Source organism: Salvelinus sp. IW2-2015, linkage group LG20, assembly GCF_002910315.2.
Source record: "Salvelinus sp. IW2-2015 linkage group LG20, ASM291031v2, whole genome shotgun sequence".
NCBI lineage: Eukaryota > Metazoa > Chordata > Actinopteri > Salmoniformes > Salmonidae > Salvelinus > Salvelinus sp. IW2-2015.
The window spans coordinates 30260266-30285660 of NC_036860.1; the positions used below are offsets into that span (position 1 = coordinate 30260266).

At 41.9% G+C, this 25395-nt stretch overlaps 1 protein-coding gene across 1 annotated transcript; it reads left to right on the plus strand.

Annotated features, from left to right (window-relative positions):
• Window positions 1-12560: 12560 nt before the first annotated feature.
• On the plus strand, window positions 12561-24397 carry LOC111981986 (ubiquitin carboxyl-terminal hydrolase 2-like). Its single transcript, XM_070449331.1, is given in 11 exon segments — window positions 12561-13171; window positions 19035-19085; window positions 19206-19329; window positions 19977-20088; window positions 20328-20438; window positions 22877-22941; window positions 23031-23108; window positions 23111-23133; window positions 23332-23412; window positions 23521-23599; window positions 23985-24397. Coding segments are annotated over 11 exon segments (999 nt in total). The 5' UTR covers window positions 12561-13012; the 3' UTR covers window positions 24101-24397.
• Window positions 24398-25395: the final 998 nt, after the last annotated feature.

Consider the following 25395-nt stretch of genomic DNA (forward strand, 5'->3'; position numbering starts at 1 on the left):
AAATCCAATCCATTACGAGATGATTTGAACATGATGCGCAAAACATGCTAATATCGGTATCATGACTGGAATGGGATTTGTGCCACAAATGCTAAATTGTTAGCATTTAGAAACTAAACCAAATGTATTACTTTTATTAACCTTTATTTAACTAGGCAAGTCAGTTAATAACAAATTCCTATTTACAATGACGGCCTACCAAAAGGAAAAAGGCCTCCTGCGGGGATGGGGGCTGGGATTTAAAAAAAATATATATATATATATATATAAGAAAGCTTTTTAGAGCATTTAACACAAAATCCGGGGAGGGGCCAGCTGAGTATAAGACTATTATTTATTTATATATATATATATTATATATTATACACAGTGGGGAGAACAAGTATTTGATACACTGCCGATTTTGCAGGTTTTCCTACTTACACAGCATGTAGAGGCTAATTTTTTATCAAAGGTACACTTCAACTGTGAGAGACGGAATCTAAAACAAAAATCCAGAAAATAACATTGTATGATTTATAAGTATTAATTTGCATTTTCTGGATTTTTGTTTTAGATTCCGTCTCTCACAGTTGAAGTGTACCTATGATAAAAATTACAGACCTCTACATGCTTTTAAGTAGGAAACACTGCTGATTTAGCAGGTTATCAAATACTTGTTCTCCCCACTGTATATATATATATATATATATATAAACACACATGACAAGAGAGACAACACTACATAAAGAGAGACTTAAGACGACAACATAGCAAGGCAGCAACACATGACAACACAGCATGGTAGCAACACAACATGACAACTACATGGTAGCAACACAACATGGTAGCAGCACAAAAAATTGTACAAACATTATTGGGCACAAACAACAGCACAAAGGGCAAGAAGGTAGAGACAACAATACATCACACAAAGCAGCCACAACTGTCAGTAAGAGTGTCCATGATTGAGTCTTTGAATGAAGAGATGGCCATTTTGAGTGTTTGTTGCAGCTCGTTCTAGTCGCTAACTGCAGCGAACTGAAAAGATGAGCGACCCAGGGATGTGTGTGCTTTGGGGACCTTTTAACAGAATGTGACTGACAGAACGTGTGTTGTATGTGGAGGATGAAGGTTGCAGTAGATATCTCAGATCGGGGGGGGTGAGGCCTAAGAGAGTTTTATAAATAAGCATCAATCAGTGGGTCTCGCGACGGGTATACAGAGATGACCAGTTTACAGAGGAGTATAGAGTGCAYTGATGTGTCCTATAAGGAGCATTGTTGGCAAATCTGATGGCCGAATGGTAATGAACATCTAGCCGCTCTAGAGCACCCTTACCTGCCGATCTCCAAATGATGTCTCCGTAATCTAGCATTGGTAGGATGGTCATCTGAATCAGGGTTAGTTTGGCAGCTGGGGTGGAAGAGGAGCGATTACGATAGAGGAAACCAAGTCCAGATTTAACTTTAGCCTGCAGCTTTGGTATGTGCTGAGAGAAGGACAGTGTACCGTCTAGCCATACTCCCAAGTACTTGTATGAGGTGACTACCTCAAGCTATAAACCCTCAGACGTAGTAATCACACCTGTGGGGCCGAGGGGCATTCTTCTTACCAAATCACATTACCTTTGTTTTGGAGGTGTTCAGAACAAGGTTAAGGGTAGAGAAAGCTTGTTGGACACTAAGAAAGCTTTGTTGTAGAGCATTTAACACAACATCCAGGGAGGGGCCAGCTGAGTATAAGACTATTATCTGCATATAAATGGATGAGAGAGCTTCCTACTGCCTGAGCTATGTTGTTGATGTAAATTGAGAAGAGTGCGGGGCCTAGGATTGAGCCTTGGGGTACTCCATTGGTGACAGGCAGTGGCTGAGACAGAAGATTTTCTGACTTTATACACTGCACTTTATACACTGAGAGAGGTAGTTAGCAAACCAGGCCAAAGACCCCTCAGAGACACCAATACTCCTTAGCCGGCCCACAAGAATGGAATGCCCTTGATTCTAAGCAACATTGCTTAGAATCAAGGGCAATGATGACATCATTGAGGACCATTTAAGGTGACAGTGACACATCCATAACCTAAGCGGAAACCAGATTTCATACCAGAGAGAATACAATAGACATCAAGAAAGCCAGTCAGTTGATTATTGACAAATTTTTATAACACTTTTGATTAACAGGGCAAAATAGAAATAGGCCTATAACAGTTAGAGGTGAGTTGGATTGCTGCATGGATTGCTGTCATACCTTGTCCATAGACTGCTTACAGGGTAAAGAAACCAATATGTAATTTGGGTGYGCTATCCCTTTAAATATCTTTGTCTCCCTCTCCACCCACTTCTCTCACCCATCTCTTTTCGCTTTTCTCATTAATTCCCCCTCTACTTGAACCCCTCCCCTCTCCCTCGCTTTCTCTCAGTCCATTCACCTCTCTCAGCAGCAGTCCAGAGGTGGCGTCCATCCAACACCATGGGTCACATGCCCACACCACTGTGCTTACCCCCCTCTCAGTGTACTAACACTCCTATTAGCATTTGTTACTAATTTGTCAGGCACATGGCCCCAAACAGCAGCTCAATACTCTAACGCTGCCACTTTGTGTGTGTATGTACGGTGCCTTCAGAAACTATTCAGATCCCTTGACTTTTTCCAAATGTTGTTACGTTACAGCCTTATTCCAAAATGGATTAAATCATTTATTCCCCTCATCAATCTACACACAATAAGCCATAATGACGAAGCAAAAACAAGTTAAGACATTTTTGCAAATGTATTACAAAAATAAAAAACAGATATACCTTATTTACAGAAGTATTCAGACCCTTTGCTGTGAGACTCGATATTGAGCTCAGGTGCATCCTGTTTACATTAATCATCCTTGAGCTGTTTCTACAACTTGATTGGAGTCCACCTGTGGTAAATTCAACTGATTGGGCATTATTTGGAAAGGCACACAACTGTCTATATAAGGTCCTACAGTTGACAGTGCATGTCAGAGCTAAAACCAAGCCATGATGTTGAAGGAATTGTCCGTAGAGCTCCGAGACAGGATTGTGTCAATGCACAGATCTGGGGAAGGGTACCAAAAAATGTCTGCATCATTTGAAGGTCCCCAAGAACACAGTGGCCTCAATCATTCTTAAATGGAAAAAGTTTGGAACCACCAAGACTCTTCCTAGAGCTGGCCGCTGGGCCAAACTGAGCAATCGGGGGAGAAGGGCCTTGGTCAGGGAGGTGACCAAGAACCTGATGGTCACTCTGACAGAGCTCCAGAGTTCTTCTGTGGAGATGGGAGAATCTTCCAGAAGGTCAACCATCTCTGCAGCACTCCACCAATCAGGCCTTTATGGTAGAGTGGCCAAACGGAAGCCACTTCTCAGTAAAAGGCAGAGCCCGCTTGGTCCCAAATCTTTCTCCATGTTTCTTTGATATCAGTATCGGTGTTTAAATGACATGATATCTCCCTCCAGCTGTTGTTTTTGCTAGCTTGTCTGAATACAACCGCATTGAAGGGTTGTAAAGGTTCTTGTATTGTCTCACCAGATCGCACAGACGCTCCTCCAAACTGGACATTGACATAATTGCGCTTAGCAAATCTCTAAATAAAAAGCACAAAAAAGGAAGCTTACAAGTCCTAAAAGAAAAGTAGAAGAACGTCCATGTTTTCTGTGTTTATACCAGAAAGAATACCAGAGAAGATGTGATGTAGACACGGGCGGGACTTCCGTTGCAAAACTCACTCAATACTGCCTCTCAGTCTTCGCAAGAAATGATACGTCAGGTCTCAATTTCCAGGTCGGAAAAAAACTGTGTCGAATGACAGAGCATATTACAAGGATCCGCCCCTTTTGTGACACAAAACTGCATTGCAACACTGTGCTATGCGCAGTCGGCCCTGTATGCGTATTGTCTGTAGACCCTTTAAATCTATGGAAGGGCGTGAGAAACATGAGCCTCCTAGGTTTTGTATTGAAATCACTGTACCCAAAGGAGGACGGAAACTAGCTGTCCTCTGGCTACACCATGGTGCTACCCTACAGAGTGCTGTTGAGGCTACTGGGACCAAAAAACGGTCTTGGCATTTCTAACACACCAGACATTATTTTCCTTGAGGCGTCCACACTGGCCCATTATTTTCCTTGAGGTCCCCATTATTAGCCACTTAATGATCATTTTGCGCAAAAATGGACCAGCCCATCTGCTAGAATTCCAACACATATATATGGCTTATCGTATGCTACCACATGTTTCAAAATCTGCTACAAGCCTAACGGCCTCTCCCCTCCCTGGGTGGGGTGACTTTCTTCCTGTTATCAGTTTCACAATGGTCACAAGTTGTCTGTCTAAATGTGTCTGTTTAACACTTCCTCTTTTAAGTGTAGAAACATGCATTTATCAGACTGGTTAGAATTCTGTTTGTTACAATTCTGCATTAAATGTAACAATTCTGCATTAAATGTATACCTTATTTAGTCATTATTCATAAAATTCCCATAACAAAACATGACTAAGAAGCTAAGATCCAAAATAGTTTTTTTTGATATCGAAATAAATCATGCCTCAGTATTGACAATTGGAGAAAGATTGTTCTAATGGTTCTCCCTGTATTTGGTTTTTGGTGGTATTGTTTACATGCATGTGGCAACCTCTGTTTTGAAACCCTTGGACACGGTCTACCATTCCACAATACATTTTATCACAGGGGACAACTTTAGGACTCGTCATTGTAGTCTGTATAAAAATGTGGGATGGACCTCTCTGTCTGTAAGAAGAGAGCTGCATTCTCTTATTTACAAAGCAATCTTAAAGAAACTCCCTTCATATGGAACTTCATTAATTAAGTTCAGAATCATATGTTACCAAACCCGTTCTCAGGAATGGTTAACACTCAAGATCCCTTGAGTCTCCACAGATTTGGGAAAATCTAGGTTTCAACAAGCTATTCTAGTCTAGCTTTTACTGGGACTCCACCACAGCTAAAAGAAAAGCCTGGGCTTGTAGACTAGACGTAGCATAGTAAACAAAAATCCGGGACACTGAAATTAGTATGACATTTTCAGTTTGGTATGGTTACATAAGACAGAAGGTTACTTAACACCTCTTCGGGTTAGGGGGCACTATTTTCACGTCTGGATGAAAAGCGTGCCCAAAGTAAACTGCCTGCTACTCAGGCCCAGAAGCTAGGATATGCATATAATTAGATTTGGATAGAAAACACTCTGAAGTTTCTAAAACTGTTAAAATTATGTCTGTGAGTATAACAGAACTTATTTGGCAGGCGAAACCCCAAGTACAAACCATCCAGGATTTTTTTGTTTGTTGAGGTGACTGTTTTTTCAATTGTTTTTCTATGGGAATCTAGATTTCTGAGGCATCTGGTTGCAGTTCCTATGGCTTCCACTAGATGTCAACAGTCTTTAGAAATTGGTTGATGTTTTTATTTTTAGTAATGAAGAAGTAGCCCTTTCCTTTCTGGGTGTCGAGCTAAGTGGACTGTTTTGTTTGGGGCGCGCGACCTGGGGCTCACTCCCCTTTAATTTTATCCGCTATTGAACACAGTATATTCTGTCTTAAATTTGATKGATTATTTATGTTTTAAAATACCTAAAGTTGGATTAGGACAGTTGTTTGAAATGTTTGGACCAAGTTTACATGTAACTTATTAGATCATTTGTAGTCATGTTGGGCGAGTTGGAACCGGTGTTTTTCTGAATCAAACGCGTCAAATAAATTGACATTTTGGAGATATAGCGATGGAATTTATCGAACAAAAGGACCATTTGTGATGTTTATGGGACATTTTGGAGTGCCAACAGAAGAAGATCTTCAAAGGTAAGGCATGAATTATATTGTTATTTCTGAGTTTTGTGTTGCGCCTGGCGGGTTGAAATATGATTGTCATGTGTTTGTGCTGTCCTCAGATAATCGCATGGTTTGCTTTCACCGTAAAGCCTTTTTGAAATCTGACACGGTGGCTGGATTAACAAGAAGTTAAGCTTTAATTTGGTGTATTGCACTTGTGATTTTATGAAAGTTAAATATTTCTAATAATTTTATTTGAATTTCGCGCTAACGGAACAGGTTTTAAGGCAAAAAAACTATAATAATGAGAATGTCTAGCAACCTAAAGGTTGCGTGTTCGAATCTCATCACGGACAACTTTAGCATTTTAGCTAATTATCAACTTTGCAACTACACTGAATAAAAAATCTAAACGCAACATGCAACAATTTCAACGACTTTACTGAGTTACAGTTCATATAAAGAAATCAGTCAATTGAAATAAATAAATTAGGCCCTAATCTATGGATTTCACATGACTGGGCAGGGGTGCAGCCATGGTTTTGCCTGGGAGGGCATAGGCCTACCCACTTGGGAGCCAGGCCCAGCCACTGGGGATCCAGGCCCAGCCAATCAGATTTCGTTTTTCCCAACAAAGGGCTTTATTACAGACAGAAATGATCTGGAATCATCACTGGTGAACATTCCTGCAGTCAGCATGCCAATTGCACGCTCCCTCAAAATTTGAGACATATGTGGCATTGTGTTGTGTGACAAAACTGCACATTTTAGAGTATAATGATCATGCTGTTTAATCCGCTTCTTGATATACCACTCCTGTCAGGTGGATGGATTCTCTTGGAAAATGAGAAATGCTCATTAACAGTGATGTAAAAAAAATTGTGCCAAAAATTTGAGAGAAATAAGCTTTCTGTGCGTACGGAAAATTTAGAGGATCTTTTATTTCAGCTCATGAAACAGGGGACCAACACTTTACATGTTGCGTTTATATTTTTGTTCAGTGTACTTAGCATGTTAGTTAACCCTTCCCCTAACTTTTAACCTTGAACTCCTAACCTTCAACCTAACCTTAACCCTTAACCTAGCTAATGTTATCCACAACAAATTGTATTTCATAACATATCATACGAATTGTAATTCATAGCATATCAAATTAAATGAATGATGGACATCGACAAATTCATACATACCATACCAAACGTAACATATCATACCAATTTGAGTGTCCATGTTTTTTGTTTACTATGTTACGTCTACCCCTGAATCCATGTTGCAAAGAAGGAGCGAGGCCAGCTGAGAGCAGATGCATATTGTGCAAGAGAAACAGTACAGAGGCTATATGTTAGAAGCTTATGCATATTAACCCATCATTCATTAGCTAAATATAAGGCTAATAGTGCATTGAATGTATTACCTGAAAGAGGTAGGCTAGGACATCGATATACGTTTCTTGAACAGGATTATCTATTTTGGATGCAATTTGATATTACTGTAGCATAGACTATGCTGCAGCAAATGTACCTGTCACAAGGAAAAAGGNCTATGCTGCAGCAAATGTACCTGTCACAAGGAAAAAGGTTACCAGCTGATGAGATGATGCATGCATTGTGAACTGAGCTCCATACTGAGATGCGCTGTCGGTCCGATAAATCTCGGTAACTGGTTCCCACTATTAAAACCTATTCTGTGTTACACATCTGATGTACACAGATACCTCACTGGTAGGGTGATAGTGGAGTAAATTTATGGCATACAGTGCATTTGGAAAAGATATATTTCCAGATTTTGTTAGGTTACAGCACATCATCAATCTACACACAATACCCCATAATGACAAAGCAAAAACAGGCCTTTAGACATTTTTGCAAATGTATAAAAATAAAAACAAACAGACATATTACATTTACATAAGTTATCAGACCCTTTACTCAGTACTTTGTTGAAGCACCTTTGGCAGCGATTACAGCCTTGAGTCTTTTTGGGTATGACGCTACAAGCTTGGCACACCTGTATTGATATATGGCCAATATACCACGGCTATGGTCTTTGTTCAGGCACTCCACATTGCGTCGTGCTAAGAACAGCCCTTAGGCGGTGTGTTATATTTAAGCAATAAGGCCCAAGAAGGTGTATATGGCCAATAAACCATGGCTAAGGGCTGTGCAGCCTTTTCACATTCAATCACTGTCACTCAATGACATGTGTAAGATACACTCAACACTGTTCAAATATCTGCTTCCGTACTGTGCCAGGCTGTTGAGTTCGAACAGTACTTTATTGATGATGATAATATCTGATATTTCAATATCTAACCCCTTTTACATACATATCTGGAGCAGGTGCTATATGTCATATTATGACCCTGCCCTCTAGACTGCTAGTAAACACAGTTTATCGTAGTTCTTTATAATAACGCTTGAGTGTAGGGCTGGGCGATATATTGAATTAATTTGAATGTTTTATTGTGCGATATTTCAGATGCCTGTATTGCATGAATCTAGTTTTATTTTTACATTTACGAGCGTTTATGTACGCTTATTCTCATGTTGTATTTTTGGTCTCGTCTCCTTCGCTCCTTCTGTGCTGTGTCAGAGAGGAAGAGGCGAAGCGAGAGGTTTTACTCTCGCCTAACTCTGTCCAAAATTGACCCAATGTTTCTATGGGCTTATTTTGGACCTATACTTGTATCCTGCCTTCCCGCCGTTGGGACAACGACTCCCATTGTTAGGGTGGAGACATGAGCATCTCCCCATTATATACAGGTCTCTGTCCGTGTGCACCTTTCCATTAACACACACACACACCAAGCCCCTCCTCCTGCCACTCACAACAACCAAGATGAGAGATCACTTCTTCCTCTCTGACAAGCGGTTTCAACTCACTAATTGCATTTGAGGTTTGGTCCAACAAAATCAGTCATATGGATTCCGAAACACATTGAGACTCAAATTGCGCGCAGACCAGAACCTACAAAAACGGGAGTATCAATGAACATTGATTCTGGAAAATTAATGTTCAGTTTATTGCGTGCGGCATTGAGATAAAACGGACCGCTAGCAGCATTTTAGCCAAATACTGTTAAAGCATAAAACNATTCTGGAAAATTAATGTTCAGTTTATTGCGTGCGGCATTGAGATAAAACGGACCGCTAGCAGCATTTTAGCCAAATACTGTTAAAGCATAAAACACAAATATATAACGAATTGGCAAGTCGTTCTCATTCGGAGAAATACGGATGGCCACTCGACATTTCAACATCTGAACAAAGTGGGCAGGCTAGCATTCTGTTCAAACTGTTGCAGACGGATAGAAGGGCGTGTTTATAACAAGTCAACTGGTCTACCTTGTTAGCTACCAATTAGATCTAAATTGGCTAAAATMATTACAGAGCTGCCAACTCCCACTCATTGGCCGTGAGACACATGCTATTGACCCTCACACGCCACACCTCTTATATATCACGCAACGAAAATTACTGCTTTTATTTGTCTGAGTACATTGTGTAGTGTATTAACTTTTCAACTGTACTCCATATCGTTTTGACATCGTAGCATCTGCGACTTCAATTTTACATCAAGAGCGGAACRTCGATCATTGTCTTGTCTTGTCACAGCACTGTGAACCGCGGAACATTGAAGCATATGATTGGTCTTGTTAAGTACGGGATCTAGGGGGTTGGATGCGCGTTTTTTTTTAAACGCTCCTCATGATTAGAGTGGAGCAGAATGGAGAGAGAACGTTCTCCGTTGACTTTATAAAACTGTAAAAAGAGCAGCACGGTAGCGCTGTTTTATGTACAATGTTGTCAACAAAATTAGGTTGCTGTTACTCCGGGTCCTATTGCAGTTTTGAATAAGTCCTACATATTACGTCCTGCATATTAAATGCTCCAGACCTCAAATATATATTTTGACATTTTAGTATTGTGCACATGCTAGGCAGAGATGGTAGGGGGACTCACAACTCATAAACTCATCATATTCCAGGTAATTAGATTTAAAAAAGTACAATTTTCCTGGTGGTCCTCCCCCAGACTCCTAGGCAAAATCTCACTCCAAGCTTTCTTCAAAAGTTGGCAGCCCAGGGATTTGCTGGCCACTCACTAGCACGTTGGCTTGTGCTTGGAAGATTGTTTGAGACCTATGTTAATTTTCTATAATGCCTGCTACAAGAAGTTAGTCATTATTAGTAGGGCTGGGCAGTATAACGGATTTGACTGTATACCGGTATTGATGTACTGACCGGTTTGGGTTTTTACTTTACCTTCTATAACGGTATATTAATGTTTTGTTTGTTAAATGTGATATGCCGTGTGCATATTTTACACGCTACTTGAGTCATCCCTCTCCTCTCTCTCCATGCCGCTTTCCACACAGACATAGCCCCGCCCCCTGTCACTCAATGAACACATTTGTTGTTCATTGAGTGACACATGCAACAATGTTGATCACAACTATGTTGTTTCCACTTTGCTTCTTAATATAAATCCACAAGCGTTCTATAATTACACTATTAATTTGTGTTTCTTACATATGCAAACAGCTAGTTTGTCTTTTCTTAGAAAGTTTAGCTAAATAGTTTTAGCCTCGAATGGCAATCGCTAGCTAGCTATCTAGCTAARATATGTACACTGCTCAAAAAAATAAAGGGAACACTTAAACAACACAATGTAACTCCAAGTCAATCACACTTCTGTGAAATCAAACTGTCCACTTAGGAAGCAACACTGATTGACAATAAATTTCACATGCTGTTGTGCAAATGGAATAGACAAAAGGTGGAAATTATAGGCAATTAGCAAGACACCCCCAATAAAGGAGTGGTTCTGCAGGTGGTGACCACAGACTCCGTTGTAGACTCCGTCTCATGCTACCACTAGAGTGAAAGCACCGCCAGCATTCAAAAGTGACCAAAACATCAGCCAGGAAGCATAGGAACTGAGAAGGGGTCTGTGGTCACCAAAAAAAAAAAGTAAATCGCACGTCAAATCGCAATTGCAACATTGGGTTACAAATAAGGCCTCAGCATTTTGCCCATATTGTGCAGCCCTATGTGACAGTGTGGAAATTATCTAAAATGAGTGCAGGAAATTATTTTGGGTTGAATTGAACAGTATAAAACAATCAGAATGGAGAAAGACCCATTGAAATCACTTAGAATGTATGTGTTGCCACCCTAGGGTCATGCATTACTCATAAAGCAAATGTAGAACTTTTATTATTCAAAAACATAAAATACTGTCAAACTATTTTTAAATACCATGTTATGATATTTTAGCCATTTCCCCCAGTGGTCTTTTTTTAATATATTTWTWWWAKAAAAAAGGCATTTTAATAGACAGACTTGAATGCCAGATCAGTGATTATTTCAAAAAAGCAGATTAATCTATTTTTTATAAAATAATTACATCATTAGTGGGTCTTATGGGTGTGGAAGGCTCATATTTAGCCTAGGTATAATTTCACAATCCCTGAATTTATTATATTATTGCTGACTATTTGCAATGCAGCGTATTTTACCTTTAATTGTACAAAAAGCTTATTTAGAGAACACTTAAATCGAGATATATATCGTGAATCGCACATAACTTTGAAAAAATCAAGATATGATTTTTAGACCATAACTCCCAACCTTACGTGAGTGGCGTTTCATAAGAGGAATGCACTGATTCTCAGGGAACGGGTCAGTTCAACGCTGCTTACGTAATGATGCGGCGAAAAGCGACACTTTGCTTTCGTACGATTATGGAGCTGTGTTTGTGGTTGTTGGGTTTCCTGTTTATGTTTTGAGAGTGGATGTATTACTTTTTCTTAACACCCCCTCTAGCTGGTATTATTCTGCGTACAGATTGAATGTGACTGTAGAGTTATGATGGGCCAATTAGGAGTAGGGTCGAGTTCATTGGACCCCAAATGGCAGAAAACGGGGAAGGGAATACCTAGACTGGAAAGCTAATTTTCGTTTACGGTTGCAAAACCCTTTTCGACTGTGTGCCTTAATGAGCACAACCCTGAGATGCCAAAAATCTGCTTGCGTAAAAAAAAAAAGCTCAGATCCAGGGGAAAGGTTTGATTGGGTAATGTGTTACATTGCTCTTACTGTACCCCAGGGTCGTATTCATTACTGTACACCGTAGCAACACGTTCTATAACGGAAAATGAAAACAACGTTTCTTATTGGCCAGATCTAGGTAGGCCCTCCCTGTTTCGCGCTGTTTGCTCCTTAGTGAATGCGACCCAGTTTTGTCATTCATTCACAATATTCTAGAGAAACGCGTGGCAATGCTTGAGCTAGGACCAACTGTTGCTTTAGTTAGCTAAAGCAACACACGTTGGACGTTATTGACTTTTGATTGACATAATGCCATAAGCATGACATATTGCTTGTCATACCATGTTATTGGTTTTACTTATGACATTACACTGATATTATGCATTATATTGTCAAGCTAAATTCACATGTCAAGGTGGAAGAAACAAATGCTGTAAGGCAAAGTATAAAAATATATGGATGGAAAAATGTATCTATATAGAGACCGACAGACGTAAAATGTACGCATGACAGTAAGTAGCTTTGGATAAAAGCGTCAGCGAAATTGCAATATTATTATAGACGACGGATATATCATGCATTTCCACCACCCTCCTCTCACTCATCCTCTCCGCTTTCATCCTCCTCTGTGAATGGGGAGAACGTCTCGTCCTCTGCTGTTTGACGTCTACTGAGTCCGAGGGGGCGTGTGCTGTGTAGTAAAACGAAAGGGCACTGCACACCGACTCTAGTTTATTCAACCCACACTGAGAGAGGTGGAACCTTATGCAACCGAATCGGCCTCAGTCTGCAGGCAGTGATATTCCAGATTGAGTTTGGGGTCTAATGTTATTCTGGTAGGCAAAGTGCCGGTTGGGGCCTATATGTTTCTGTTTATTTATYAATAAAGGCTAGTATATAGGCTTGACTACCTGATCTCTAGGGTTGTCTCACTTCTGACGGACTGCAAATCGCGACAATTAATCATCAGCGCCTGTTTTATTTGATCATTAAAGTGTTTCGAAGGATTAATTGAACACCTTGTCCTCGATGAGAAGAACATTTTCCTTACCAAGTGCAACCACGTTACACAGGGACCAGCTACTGTTGCACCCGCGGTAGACAACTTTTCAGCATCGCCACCTCTAATTGATTGTATCGTCTGCTGTATAGACCGTAGCCTACACCGCCATCATGCCTAGTATGCGACAGTCGTATACCGTCACSGTGCCCGAGGAGCCGCCGGTCACTGCATTCCCCTTCATAAAGACGGACCTGCGCAGGAAGAGTCCTCCAATGTCGCGCTCAATGTTGGTGTCCACATTTGTGGGTCTTCTTATTAATCAAGCCAAGGTAAGTGCGCCTATTCGGTATGCAAGCAAATGCATATTCAGGTAGCCGGTGCCCAAATTGTGACTGAGCGAATATATTGTCAGACGATTTTTGATATTAGGTTAATGGGCCTATTTCATATTTACATTTATCATCGGATAGATTTGTTTTAGTTACAGGCGACATTTCCATCAACAACATACACCTCAGGAAAGGATCATGTTGGCAGCTATAGTCTYCGTACTTACGTAACAATATCACTTACCCTGTCAGCAACAGATTAAATGTGTTATGAAATTGCTTTTAGAGTTTGAGCCCATTAAACTACACTTTCCACGTTGGAACTTGGAATCTTGACGGGTCCGTGGCTTAGTTATTGATTTGCCAAAGCAAAAGTGAAGCAAGGCTAACTTAAATTCTGCACCTGTAGGTCGAATAGGCAAGCCTACATCCTCTCCAAAAGAAGTGACACGTTATTTCGACACCCGTGATAATATAAAATAATAGAATTACACTTTTGTGTGGTGGAATGTTGTCATCCTACACAGGCCAATATAGGCTCAAGGTTGTTGCATTGTTAACAAATGTGGATCCAAATATGGTATGACAGCCAGCATTCAATAGCAATCGTTTCAATCCAATAACAATAGTTTCACATTATGTTCAAGTCATCGGGCATCTGAAAACAGTGCTCGAAACAGCTGCCTGCCTGTCAATTTACTGTAATCTCGTGCGTCTGATTTGGTTACATAATCTGCAGTTTAGCAGTTCTTACAGAGCATCCTGTACACAAGCGTTTCTCAACCACGACCCCCTGGGTTACTCTGGGAAGTAACGACAGCAGTAACAGCAAAAGGTTGGGAACCACTGCTCTAAACTTAGTGCGTGCACCGCTGGCCGTAATGCACATAATATAGGCCTGCTTTCTTCTGTTCCAGCTGTGCTTTTTTGGCCCTGAATGTAGGCTACACTGTACAGTACAGAGAATTAGTGACGGGACAAATGTGTGCCTTTCCCTTCTGAAGCTCCAATGCAACATGCACTATAGTCTACTGAAAGGAGAAGAATTAGGCATAAAGAAAAAACATAATAGTCCGTGCCACATCAATGTTAACACTACACAGTACTTTAAAGTCGCTCTTCAAATAATATGTGTTTTTTTAAATAGCATATATGTAGGCCTAAAGACCTGTATAACATATCACAACATAGACAGGGGCCGTATGTATCAAGCGTCTGAGTACGATTTTGATTAGTTTAGCTTTTCTTATCATACGGAATAAGATTACATGGACATGGGGGAACTGATCCTAGATCAGCACCCCTACTCCGAGACCCTTTATGAATACCGGCTGGTTAATCCTTACATGAATAACTCTGAGGAAATGACAGGATGACCCCTAGTGGACAAACCAAAGGCCCACAATGCCCTATAGCACCCTGTCTATCATTCCTTCTATCAGTCAAGTTCTCAACACAAAACCTCGCAATGAAACACCAAACAAACCACCATTCATAATCATTGCCCTCAGTGACTGCTGCTTAGCCCTTGAAAGTCAAACGTACCGCAGTATACACTTGACAAAAAACACTGTTTTACCTTACCGTGTTCCCTGGTTGATAGAGGAATGTCCCATCAGCACTTGTGGGTGAAGATGACCTGATTTTGCCTATTGTTACATAACCTCAACACACGATAGGGTATCGAGAACACTGTTATCACCATTTGACCATTTGGCCGAACAATTAGGGGCGTGGCGTTGTTTTACGACTTTGAAAGAACACCAATAGATAAGGAATGTCAGCCCGTGTCTCCAAGAATGTCTCGTCTTATCTCATGTACTGTACAGTAAGCTGTGGGTGCGTGGGTCCTCAGAATGGGCTGAGGGCCTAAAGATATGGATGTCCTTTACGGGGGACATCTAGAGAGCAGAATGTTCCTCCGTCAGCACCATCACAGTGACAAGCATCGCATAACCGTAATGCAACATTATTGCTGCTTTGACAACATTATCAATGGTTCTAATACGTTATCAATGCTTTATCCACCACAGTTTTTAGTCTTATTGGTATGAGCAGTACAGTCTGCCTACGGTGTGGCTGCTGGGTGGTGCACCATATGCCAACTTTATGTGGGTATGAGTGTGTGTATGAGAGAGCTATGAAGCGGGTTTTGTGCGCGTGCGCGTGCGTGTGTGCGCCCAGTCACAAGTTGTTTGGCTGTGACTAGTCCTGCAAAGCAAGGTTGGAGAACACAGCGTTCTCCCCACTCTTACACTTTCAACCTGTGCCAACCAATGGAATATCTGCCTCCTCAGAACAGATGGGCCGTTAGCCAATCAGGGCCCTTTATTGTTGGACCCCCCTCCATGTTCTGAGTGAGCCACATGCCAATAGAGCCCATTCTCTACAGGCCTCTCCTCAGTAATCACTGTAACAGTGTCCCTGGCGCTGGTGTTATTTCTACCCAGGGTGTGAGAAACTGACCTGTGCATGTGGCTCAAGCCATATGGTCCGTCTCAGCGCTAACGATGAGGAGTGGGCCCAGACACGCTCTCTGAAGGGCCATGTAAAGCAGCACTGTCTGTACTCAGTACTCACACTCCAGCTCAATGAATTTGGCCTTTAGTCAGTGCCTGCACTGCTCTACCAGTGGAAAGTGAACTATGAGAAAGAAGTATGAGGAATTTGGTACCTGTATGGGTGTGAGAAGTGGCATTGTGGTGCTATGTACTGTACAGTATGTGGAGTGGTTTGGGGTGGGACAGGAGATAGTCACTGACTCACATGTATCTGACTGCTGTTTCTACTTCATTCACAGTGTGTGTGTGTGTGTGTGTGTGGTGTTGTGTGTGTGTGTGTGTGTGTGTGTGGTGTGTGTGTGTGTGTGGTGTGTGTGGTGTGTGTGTGTGTGTGTGTGTGTGTGTGTGCATGTTCCTTTTAGCCTGTGTGTGCCTGACTGTTTGTGTTTATACTGTACCCACATGCACGTGTGATGCCACCCCAGTCCTGTCAGCTGTGGCGTCAGGCGGGTGCTGCCTCCCGTAGGTGTTTCATTCGTCAGCAGATGTACCGACGCACTTTCACCAAACCCTCCACTTCAATCTGTACTAGCCTAGCTAGAACACTAGAGGAATATGTAATATTAATATGTAACTTCCAAGAATTTCCAATTCCCTGAAATGTCCCTCTAATACAGCAATGTGTATTACGGGGACACTGTATACAGCAATGTGTATTACGGGGACACTGTATACAGCAATGTGTATTACGGGGACATTGTATACAGTAGGTTACATGTAGCAGTTAGCTTGGAAAAGCAACATTATCCATTAACCCATCTTAACCCAGAACTGGTGTAACCCAGTATTCAGGGAAGATTATCTTAACACATTATGGCTGATGGTGGGGTGTATATGTAGCTTACTACGACTGTGATATGTGGTTGTCTCACCTAGCTATTTTAAGATGAATGCACTAACTGTAAGTTGCTCGGATAAGAGCGTCAGCTAAATTATTAAAATGTTATGTTTCTGTATAGCACTTTGTGACCTGCTGATGTAAAAAGGGATTTATGAATACATTTGATTGATTAATGTAATGTACAATTATATTAAAAGTCTATAGTGTATACAGTAAAGCAACTATATGCTTATGGCTTAACCCAGTATTCAAGGAAGACCTGGTCTGTCTAGTGGGTTCCCGTAAGGTTAGACTTTGTGCACGGGGGCATTGTCATGCTGAAACAGGAAAGGCCTTTCTCCAAACTTTTGCTACAAAGCTGGAAGCACAGAATCATTTAGAATGTCATTGTATGCTGTAGCTTTAAGATTTCCCTTCACTGGAACTAAGGGGCCTAGCTCAAACCATGATAAACAGCTCCAGACCATTATTTCTCTTCCACCAAACTTTACAGTTGGCACTATGCATTTGGCCAGATAACGTTCTCCTGACATCTGCCAAACCCAGATTCATCTGTCGGACTGCCAGCAGGTGAAGTGTGATTCATCACTCCAGAGAACGTGTTTCCACTGCTCCAGAGTCCAATGGCTGCGAGCTTTACACCACTCCAGCTGACGCTTGGCATTGCGCATGGTGATCTTAGGCTTGTGTGCGGCTGGTCGACCATGGAAACCCATTTCATGAAGCTCCCAACGAACAGTTATTGTGCTGACATTGCTTCCAGAGGCAGCTTTGAACTCGGTAGTGAGTGTTGCAACCGAGGACAGATGATTTTTACGCGCTACATGCTTCAGCACTCGGCGGTGTGGCCTACCACTTTGCGGCTGAGCCGTTGTTGCTCTTAGACGTTTCCACTTCACAAACAGCACTTACAGTTGACCGGGGCAGCTTTACCAGGCAGAAATTTGACGAACTGACTTGTTGGAAAGGTGGCATCCATGACGGGGCCACGTTGAAAGTCACTGAGCTCTTCAATACGGGCCGTTCTACAGCCAATATTTGTCTGTGGAGATTGCATGGCTGTGTGCTGAAATAGCCAAATCCACTAATTTGAATGGATGTCCCTATACTTTAGGCCATGTAGTGTATGTGTGGTGACAGTATTGACACTGACATTGAACACAAGCTAAGTCTCTATAGTCTATACAGTGTAGAATTTAGGCTTATGCTTAACCCAGTATTCATATGAATGGATTGAATAGGGACAGTTAATTGCTGAATTACCGAGTCATGTGTACAGTCGATCTCTCCGTACAGTAAATGTTAAATAATTGAGATCCATTCCATCAAAACCAACATAGTAGTTGTAGGGCTACTCACTCTCTTACCCAGGGCACATCGCCTAGTGGTTAGAGTGTTGGGCCAGTAACCGAAAGGTTGCTAGATCGAATCCCTGAGCTAACGAGGTCAAAATCTGTCGTTCTGCCCCTGAACAAGGCAGTTAACCCACTGTTCCTCAGGCCGTCATTGTAAATAAGAATTTGTTCTTAACTGACTTGCCTAGTTAAATAAAATAAATACAAATCAAAAAGGTTCTGTGACATCACCATGCGATAGGAGCCTGTTGGTGGCGGTGTTACTTTGCGGAATGGCGATGATTAGCAGAGCAGTGGCAGATTCCTCCAGTGATACTATGTCATATGTGATCCGTGTGGCAGGGTGACAACCCGTGTGAGTGTATCACACAGCCCCAGGAGGCTTTCGCACACATGCAGAATGCGGTATACGCCGCCAGACGCTGTCATATGTTCAGTATGCCGACTATTCTCATCCCAGCTCTATGTGCTTACACCGTAGTAATACCTCACTGTTACTATAGTACTACCATACCCTTCAGACAACGTTACACCACTCCAGTGAACATTCAACATGCAGTGTACACTACTGTCATCAAAGGCCATACAGTTCACGCACTGTGTATAATTAAGCAATAAGGCCTGAGGGGGTGTGGTATATGGCCAATATACCATGACTAAGGGCTGTTCTTACGCACAGCGCAAAGCGGAGTGCCTGGATCCAGCCCTTAGCCGTGGTATATTGGCAAAATACCACAAAGCCCAGAGGTGCCTTATTGCTATTATAAACTGGTTACCAATGTAATTTGAGCAGTAAAAATAAATGTTTTGTCATGTACCACGGCTTTCAGCCAATCAGCATTCATGGCTCGAACTACCCAGTTTATAATGTCCATGTTTTCACAACAGAGTCAAATACTCCGTGGGGGTAAATAGTAATACCACCAGTTTCTTTCAGTATTCACTGGATAGAGGGTTCTATTTCCTGACTCACAAGAGCAGGCTTAAACTGGTGACCTCGTGTTTGGTCCCATGTTCTTGTAAGTTGTCATGTACCATAGTGTGACTGAGTGAAGAAAGATTTCTGCTGTGCTCTAACCCGTGTCTCTCTTTCTTTGCCTCAAAAGAACTCCAAGAGTCCTCAAGGCCTGGTGGGACTGAGAAACCTCGGCAACACAGTGAGTAAACCATTACTTCAATCACTAACACACGAGTCTGTTTGTACACTGTGTTTATGTCTGGTCTGGTTTGTAGTGGATCTGATGTCGTCTATCCCCTCTCTCTCTGTCCTGGTGTAGTGTTTCATGAACTCAATCCTGCAGTGTCTAAGCAACACTCCTGACCTGAGGGACTACTGTCTGAGGAACACGCACCGCACCGACCTCAACAACAACTGCAGGGCCAAGGCCGCTCTCATGGAGGGTAAGGCACACTACTGATCCAACTAGGAGCACTTTACTTAAGCCTGAGTGTAAAGTGCATTGTTAGAATAACATTAGGACGTTACCAGCTGTCAAATTCTGAAAAGGTTGGAAGTGGGCCAGTGTGGACTATTTGGTAATAAAACATAATAATAATCCATTATTTCCCTTAGGACAACATTGTGTAAAGAAGCACTAACCATGATTATGCAGCATCATTATCATCCTAAGAATATTTCCCGAACCACCTGGGGACACTATAATACTGACCTCTAATGTGTAACATAACCTCTATGCTTAATACTTGGACAGATTGTGTCGTAAATTGATTTGAAATTTATAGGAGCTATTCTGCGCAAGCACACACACACACACACACACACACACACACACACACACACACACACACACACACACACACACACACACACACGGTTTGGAAATGATTAACATTTGAACAGTAGCTAAGGTCTGTCTGCTACCTGATTGTTATTCTTCACATGGCTCCTCTCCCCTGCAATGTGACCTCTGCTTCACAGTACAAGGGCTCTAAAAGTGGTCTCATTTTCTTTCCCCTGTCTCTCTCTCGCTCGGTCTCCCCGTCTCTTTCTCTCTCTCTCTCTCTCTCTCTCACACACACACACACAGAGTTTGCCAAACTCACTCAGACCCTATGGACGTCAGTCAGCAGCGAGGCCATCAGTCCCTCAGACTTCAAGACCCAGATCCAGAGATACGCGCCCAAATTTGTGGGATACAAGTAGGTTAATTCAGAAAAGGGCTGTGGTCTGTTCTAGTAATTATATTTCTATGGTCATACGTGTGCCGTGAGAACGCGAGTTCATAAATTAGTGTTAGCTATTAAAAACGGCATCTCGCTCTCGCTCCCTTTCCCAGTAAGGCATTAATGTATGTTAATATCTTTCATTTTCATTTCTTATTTTGTGGTTGAAAAAGAAAGCTTTTGAAATGAAATGTCTTTCTCTCTCTCTCCTCTAGTCAGCAGGACGCTCAGGAGTTCCTGCGTTTCCTATTGGATGGCCTTCACAACGAGGTCAACAGGGTCACAGTGAGGCCCAGGCTCCCGGCCGAGGACATTGACCACCTCTCGTAAGTCTCACCTGCTGTAGCACCAACCTAGGGGCATGTTCAGTAGTTTTAACCGTTTTGAAAAGGACAAGGAAAATCAGCGTTTCTTAGTGGACAAGCCTGGGTAGTCCCTTACCGTTTCAGTCCGTTTCCTTCTGTTTGGTGCCTACCCACTGGGCACAGACACTAATTCAACGTCTATTCCAAGTTGGTTCTACGTCATTTCATTAAAATGACGTGGAAAAAATGTTGATTCAACCAGTGTGTGCCTAGTAGATAATGAACCTGACTTGTTCTCCTAGGATTAGACATGCCTAGACATGCCTCATGATATTCAGGCAGTTAACTGCCTTTGTAATGAGTCATGTTTTATTGGTTAAAGATATTCTCTGGTACTTTTGTATAATTTTTAGCCAGTAGTTCTGAAAGTAGCGCACAAGAGCCAAAAGTGGTCCCTGAAAATTGTACACTACTTCACAAATGTGTTGATATGTGTAACACGTCATTGCTCTCTCTCTCCTCTACTGTGTGCATCTTGCTAGCTCTCACTCAAATGGCGAGAGGCTGTAACTAGAATTGCTAGGGGGCTGGCCCACGTGGGGGTAAATGTAGGGAAAATGGCATAGGACAGCCTCCAGAAAACAGTTGCTTTCAAACGAGGTATTTCGTGGCTAATTGAAGTAAGTCAGTAATTCTGTTAACAGATTATGCATGCATGAACTACACATTGCCACATACAGCCCAAAGCTGCAGGTTTCAAAAATACTTACTAGTCAGCAAAGTACCAGAGCATGTCTTTAAGTGCTTTTTTACCAAGACTGGGTGCCCCAGTTAAACCGATCTGTATTAAAGAGGAGTGTGTATGTTGTAGAGGACAGCTTGTTTGATTGTAAACTCACTTGGGATCTGTGTTAGAGAGGACCCAGCTAGCACATTTGGTTCCTTGGAAGTTGTGGGAATGTACGTTTTTGGTTTCCCATTGGTTCTGTGAACGAAACGTATGGCTTCCTGACAGGGGAATCATATTTTTTTTTAAGTGAAAATTTAACCTGTTCTGGGAACATCCATTTTTACGTTTCAGGGGGGTTCTGAGAATGTTTTACTATGGTTCCCTGAAAGTTTTCCTGGAAGGTTTTTTTAACGTTCTGAGAATGGAAATGATAGGTTATTTGAAGGTAATTAAATAACATTCTGAGAACATGTTTCAATAAGACTTTTAATAACACTGCTAGCTTGGGTTAACGGTTTTGAGCTCCAAGCACTGATAGGACACATGGAAATGAATTTGCTTAGGCATTAACCTATGATTTTCTGTTCTCTATCCATGGAATTAGTCCACTACGCCACCAGGATGGAGCTAGCATGCCATGTTTTTTTACGCATACAATGCTGTTCATTTTAGTCCATTCAAACGGACCCTATTTCAAAGGCAACACAAAGTCATTAATATCACCTGAATACACTTAACAAGAAGAGAATAGAGTTTTGTTTGACACAGAACAGAATGTATATGTTTTTCAATAACATTATGAAAATGTTTTTTTTGGTGGTTTTTATGGAATGTTTTCTTAATGTTCTGAGAACATTACTTTAAATGGAAGCATGCAGAAAACGTTCTGCTGAAGTACTGAAATCCCCACAGAAGAACGTTGTTTCTTAGAACATAACTTTAAATATAACCATGAGTAAACCTGCAGAAAAAGTTATGCTGAGGTACTGAAATTTCTACGGAAGAACATTGTTTGTTAACGATTTGAGAACATTACTTTAAATAGAATCATTAGGAAACATGCTGAAGTACTGAAATTCCCACAGAAGAACATTCCCACTGGGCACAGACGTCAATTCAACGTCTATTCCACGTTGGTTCAACGTAATTTCAATGAAATTACATGGAAACAACATTGATTCAACCAGTGTGTGCACAGTGGGTTGTATCTTAATGTTCTCTGAACTATTTCAGAACATTCACAATGTCAAACCAGTTGGAGAACGTTCCTAGAACATTACAAAAATGTAAATGAAATGTAGCCATGTTTGAACTTATGGGAAACGTTCTGTTAAAGTAATGAAATACCAAGAATAATACGTGGGGGGGGGTTCAAGTTCCCTTAATGTTCTGAGGATCTTCCAAAAGCCAAACAACTATCCTGCTCCATTTCCAGAAAGTTGTGGAAGGTTGCATGCAAAATAACCATAGGACAACCACGCTCTCACCAGGCTCTAAGAAACATATGGTTCTCAGACCGTTATGTGCTAGCTGGGGAATGTATGTTCTAGAGTACAGGTGTTTGACCGTAAACTGACCTGGGATCTGGATTAGAGAGAATCTGTCTGTTCTACAGGACAGCTTGTTTAACGTAAACTGACCCAGGATCTATGTGAGAGAAGTGTGTCTGTTCTAGAGGACAACTTGTTGACTGTAAATCACCTGGGATCTGTGTTTGTCTCCTCCACAGTGACAATGAGAAAGGGAAGAAAATGTGGAACAAATACCTAGAGAGAGAAGACAGCAAAGTGGTCGGTGAGTGACTGAGAAAAAGTGTGTGTATTACAAGTGTGTGTGTGTAATGTCCAATGTGTATCATCGTGTGTGTGTGTTTCTCTGTGTAGATCTGTTTGTTGGCCAGCTGAAGAGCTCTCTGACCTGCAGTGAGTGTGGTTACTGCTCCACAGTGTTCGATCCATTCTGGACTTGTCACTACCCATCGCTAAGGTCAGTGTACACACACACACGTACACACTCAGACATGCAAGCAGGCATGGACACAACCACACACCACACCACCACACACACACACACACACACACACACACACACACACACACACACACACACACACACACACCAACAACACACACACACAAAGAAACAGTGAAAGCTGTGTCTGACTGAGGGTGTTTGTGTCCGCAGAAAGGTTCAGGGGAGGTGAGTCTGACAGACTGCATGCGATTCTTCACCAAAGAAGATGTACTGGATGGAGATGAAAAACCGGTAAGGGACTACTGCTCTTGGTGTGGGTGTGTGAGTGAGACTGTGAGTGAGTGAGACTGTGAGTTTCTGCATGTAATGACCAAACCCTCTCTTCCTCTCTTCCTCCAGACATGCTGCAGGTGTAAAGCCAGAAGGAAATGCACTAAGAAGTTCACTATCCAGAAGTTCCCCCAGATCCTTGTGCTTCGTATCCTTTCTGCTACATCATATTGGCCTCCCCAACATTGGTTCCCCTAACAATTAAATTACTCTCAATCTTGTAGTAGTACAACTTCATAGGATGTAGAAGAGTAGCAATAACACAGCATAACCAGAGCTAGAATTAACTGTTTCTAATTAACTAATTCTAGGAACTTTGCAGCCAAAATCATTGTAATGTTATGTTTCAAAAAGTGTATTGAATGTCTATGGTTCTGGGATTAACCCAGTAGCCAGCTGAGCTATGAAAGCTAGGTATAGCTCAACGCTACTTCAATATCTATATATGCTGCTATGCTATGAATAGCTACTGTATCTATGCTACTATGCTCGAGCTGTACATGTGCTTGTCCTTAACGGAGCCTGTCTCCCAGACCTCAAGCGCTTCTCAGAGAACCGCGTCCGAACCAGTAAACTCTCTACCTACGTCAACTTCCCCCTCAAAGAGCTGGACATGAGGGAATTTGCCTCCGAGAACAGCAGTAAGTAGTACCCACACACACGAAACAAGATCTGTATATAGGCTAGCACTCTGTCTCCAGCTACTTTAATATTTTTAGAATTGCTTTTAGTGCCATTTCTTGATTATTGAGTGGTCTAATATAAGCACTTGCTCGACTGACTAGATCAACTGGCTTCATTGAACTCAGGGCACATACAGTACACACACACACACAGTTCAACTGACTTGCTTTATAGTCTATAGATCTGCCATCCTCTTTGTTAAATCAGGCTTAAAACAGACATTGTCTTTAAATAATGATGGGGTGTCTGTTGAAACTGAATGAAGGCCTCAGTGATGTCAATGACATAACACTAATCTCTGTCTCTCTCTGTGTGTGTGTGTGTGTGTGTGTGTGTGTGTGTGTGTGTGTGTGTGCTGTCTCTTATACACATCTAGATGTGTATAAGAGACAGACATGGTACAGCTACAATGACTCCAGGTATGTAATGACGCCATGATGTCCCCTCCACCCTATATAACCCCCTAACATTATCATACGACCACTAGGTGTACATTTTACGACTCGGAGTCAATGGCTCTGTTTTCGGTGTGTTTGTGTCTGTATGTCTCTATATTTCTATATCTCTGTGTCTATAACAATGCTCGGACTAACACGCACTTGTTCTCTGCGCCCTCCCTACAGGGTGAGCCCCATGTCATCCAGCCAGGTCCGCAGCAGTGATGCCTACGTGCTCTTCTACGAGCTGGCCTCCTCCTCTCATTCACGCCTGTGAAGCTACATGTCATGGACATATAGGCTACGTAAAGCCTGGCAGCCTGGTCATATGGATAATATATGGACTACATAGATCTACACAGCACCTGGATCCTATGCAACGAGCCTAAAAGGCCTGTGTCTGGTCTGATAGTTGATTTTTGAGCCTTGCTCTGTATATATGTATACAGTAGCCCTTGGCACCATGGAATCAGCTACAACACATAGGCTGCACTTCCAGGATACAGATATTGAGTTGATGTTCAACCATAGCTGTTCTCCCGGGGACGTTGGGAAGAGTGGGTGTGTTCGTGCGCAGTCGCCATGCCGACAGTGAAAATATATATTTTTTATGCACTACAACGAGGTCTCTAAGACCCTAAGCCGGAGTTTCGGCATTCACTTCAAGGTCACCACTGAGACATGAAAGACTATCACGTAACCTTCCGTTCTGTAAATTATTCTATTTAAACAAATGTCACCATATTTGTGACTTTAGAGATGGATGGATGACTCTAGCACCATCTGGGGTAGAACGAGGTCAGTGTTTGTCAATGCGTGTATG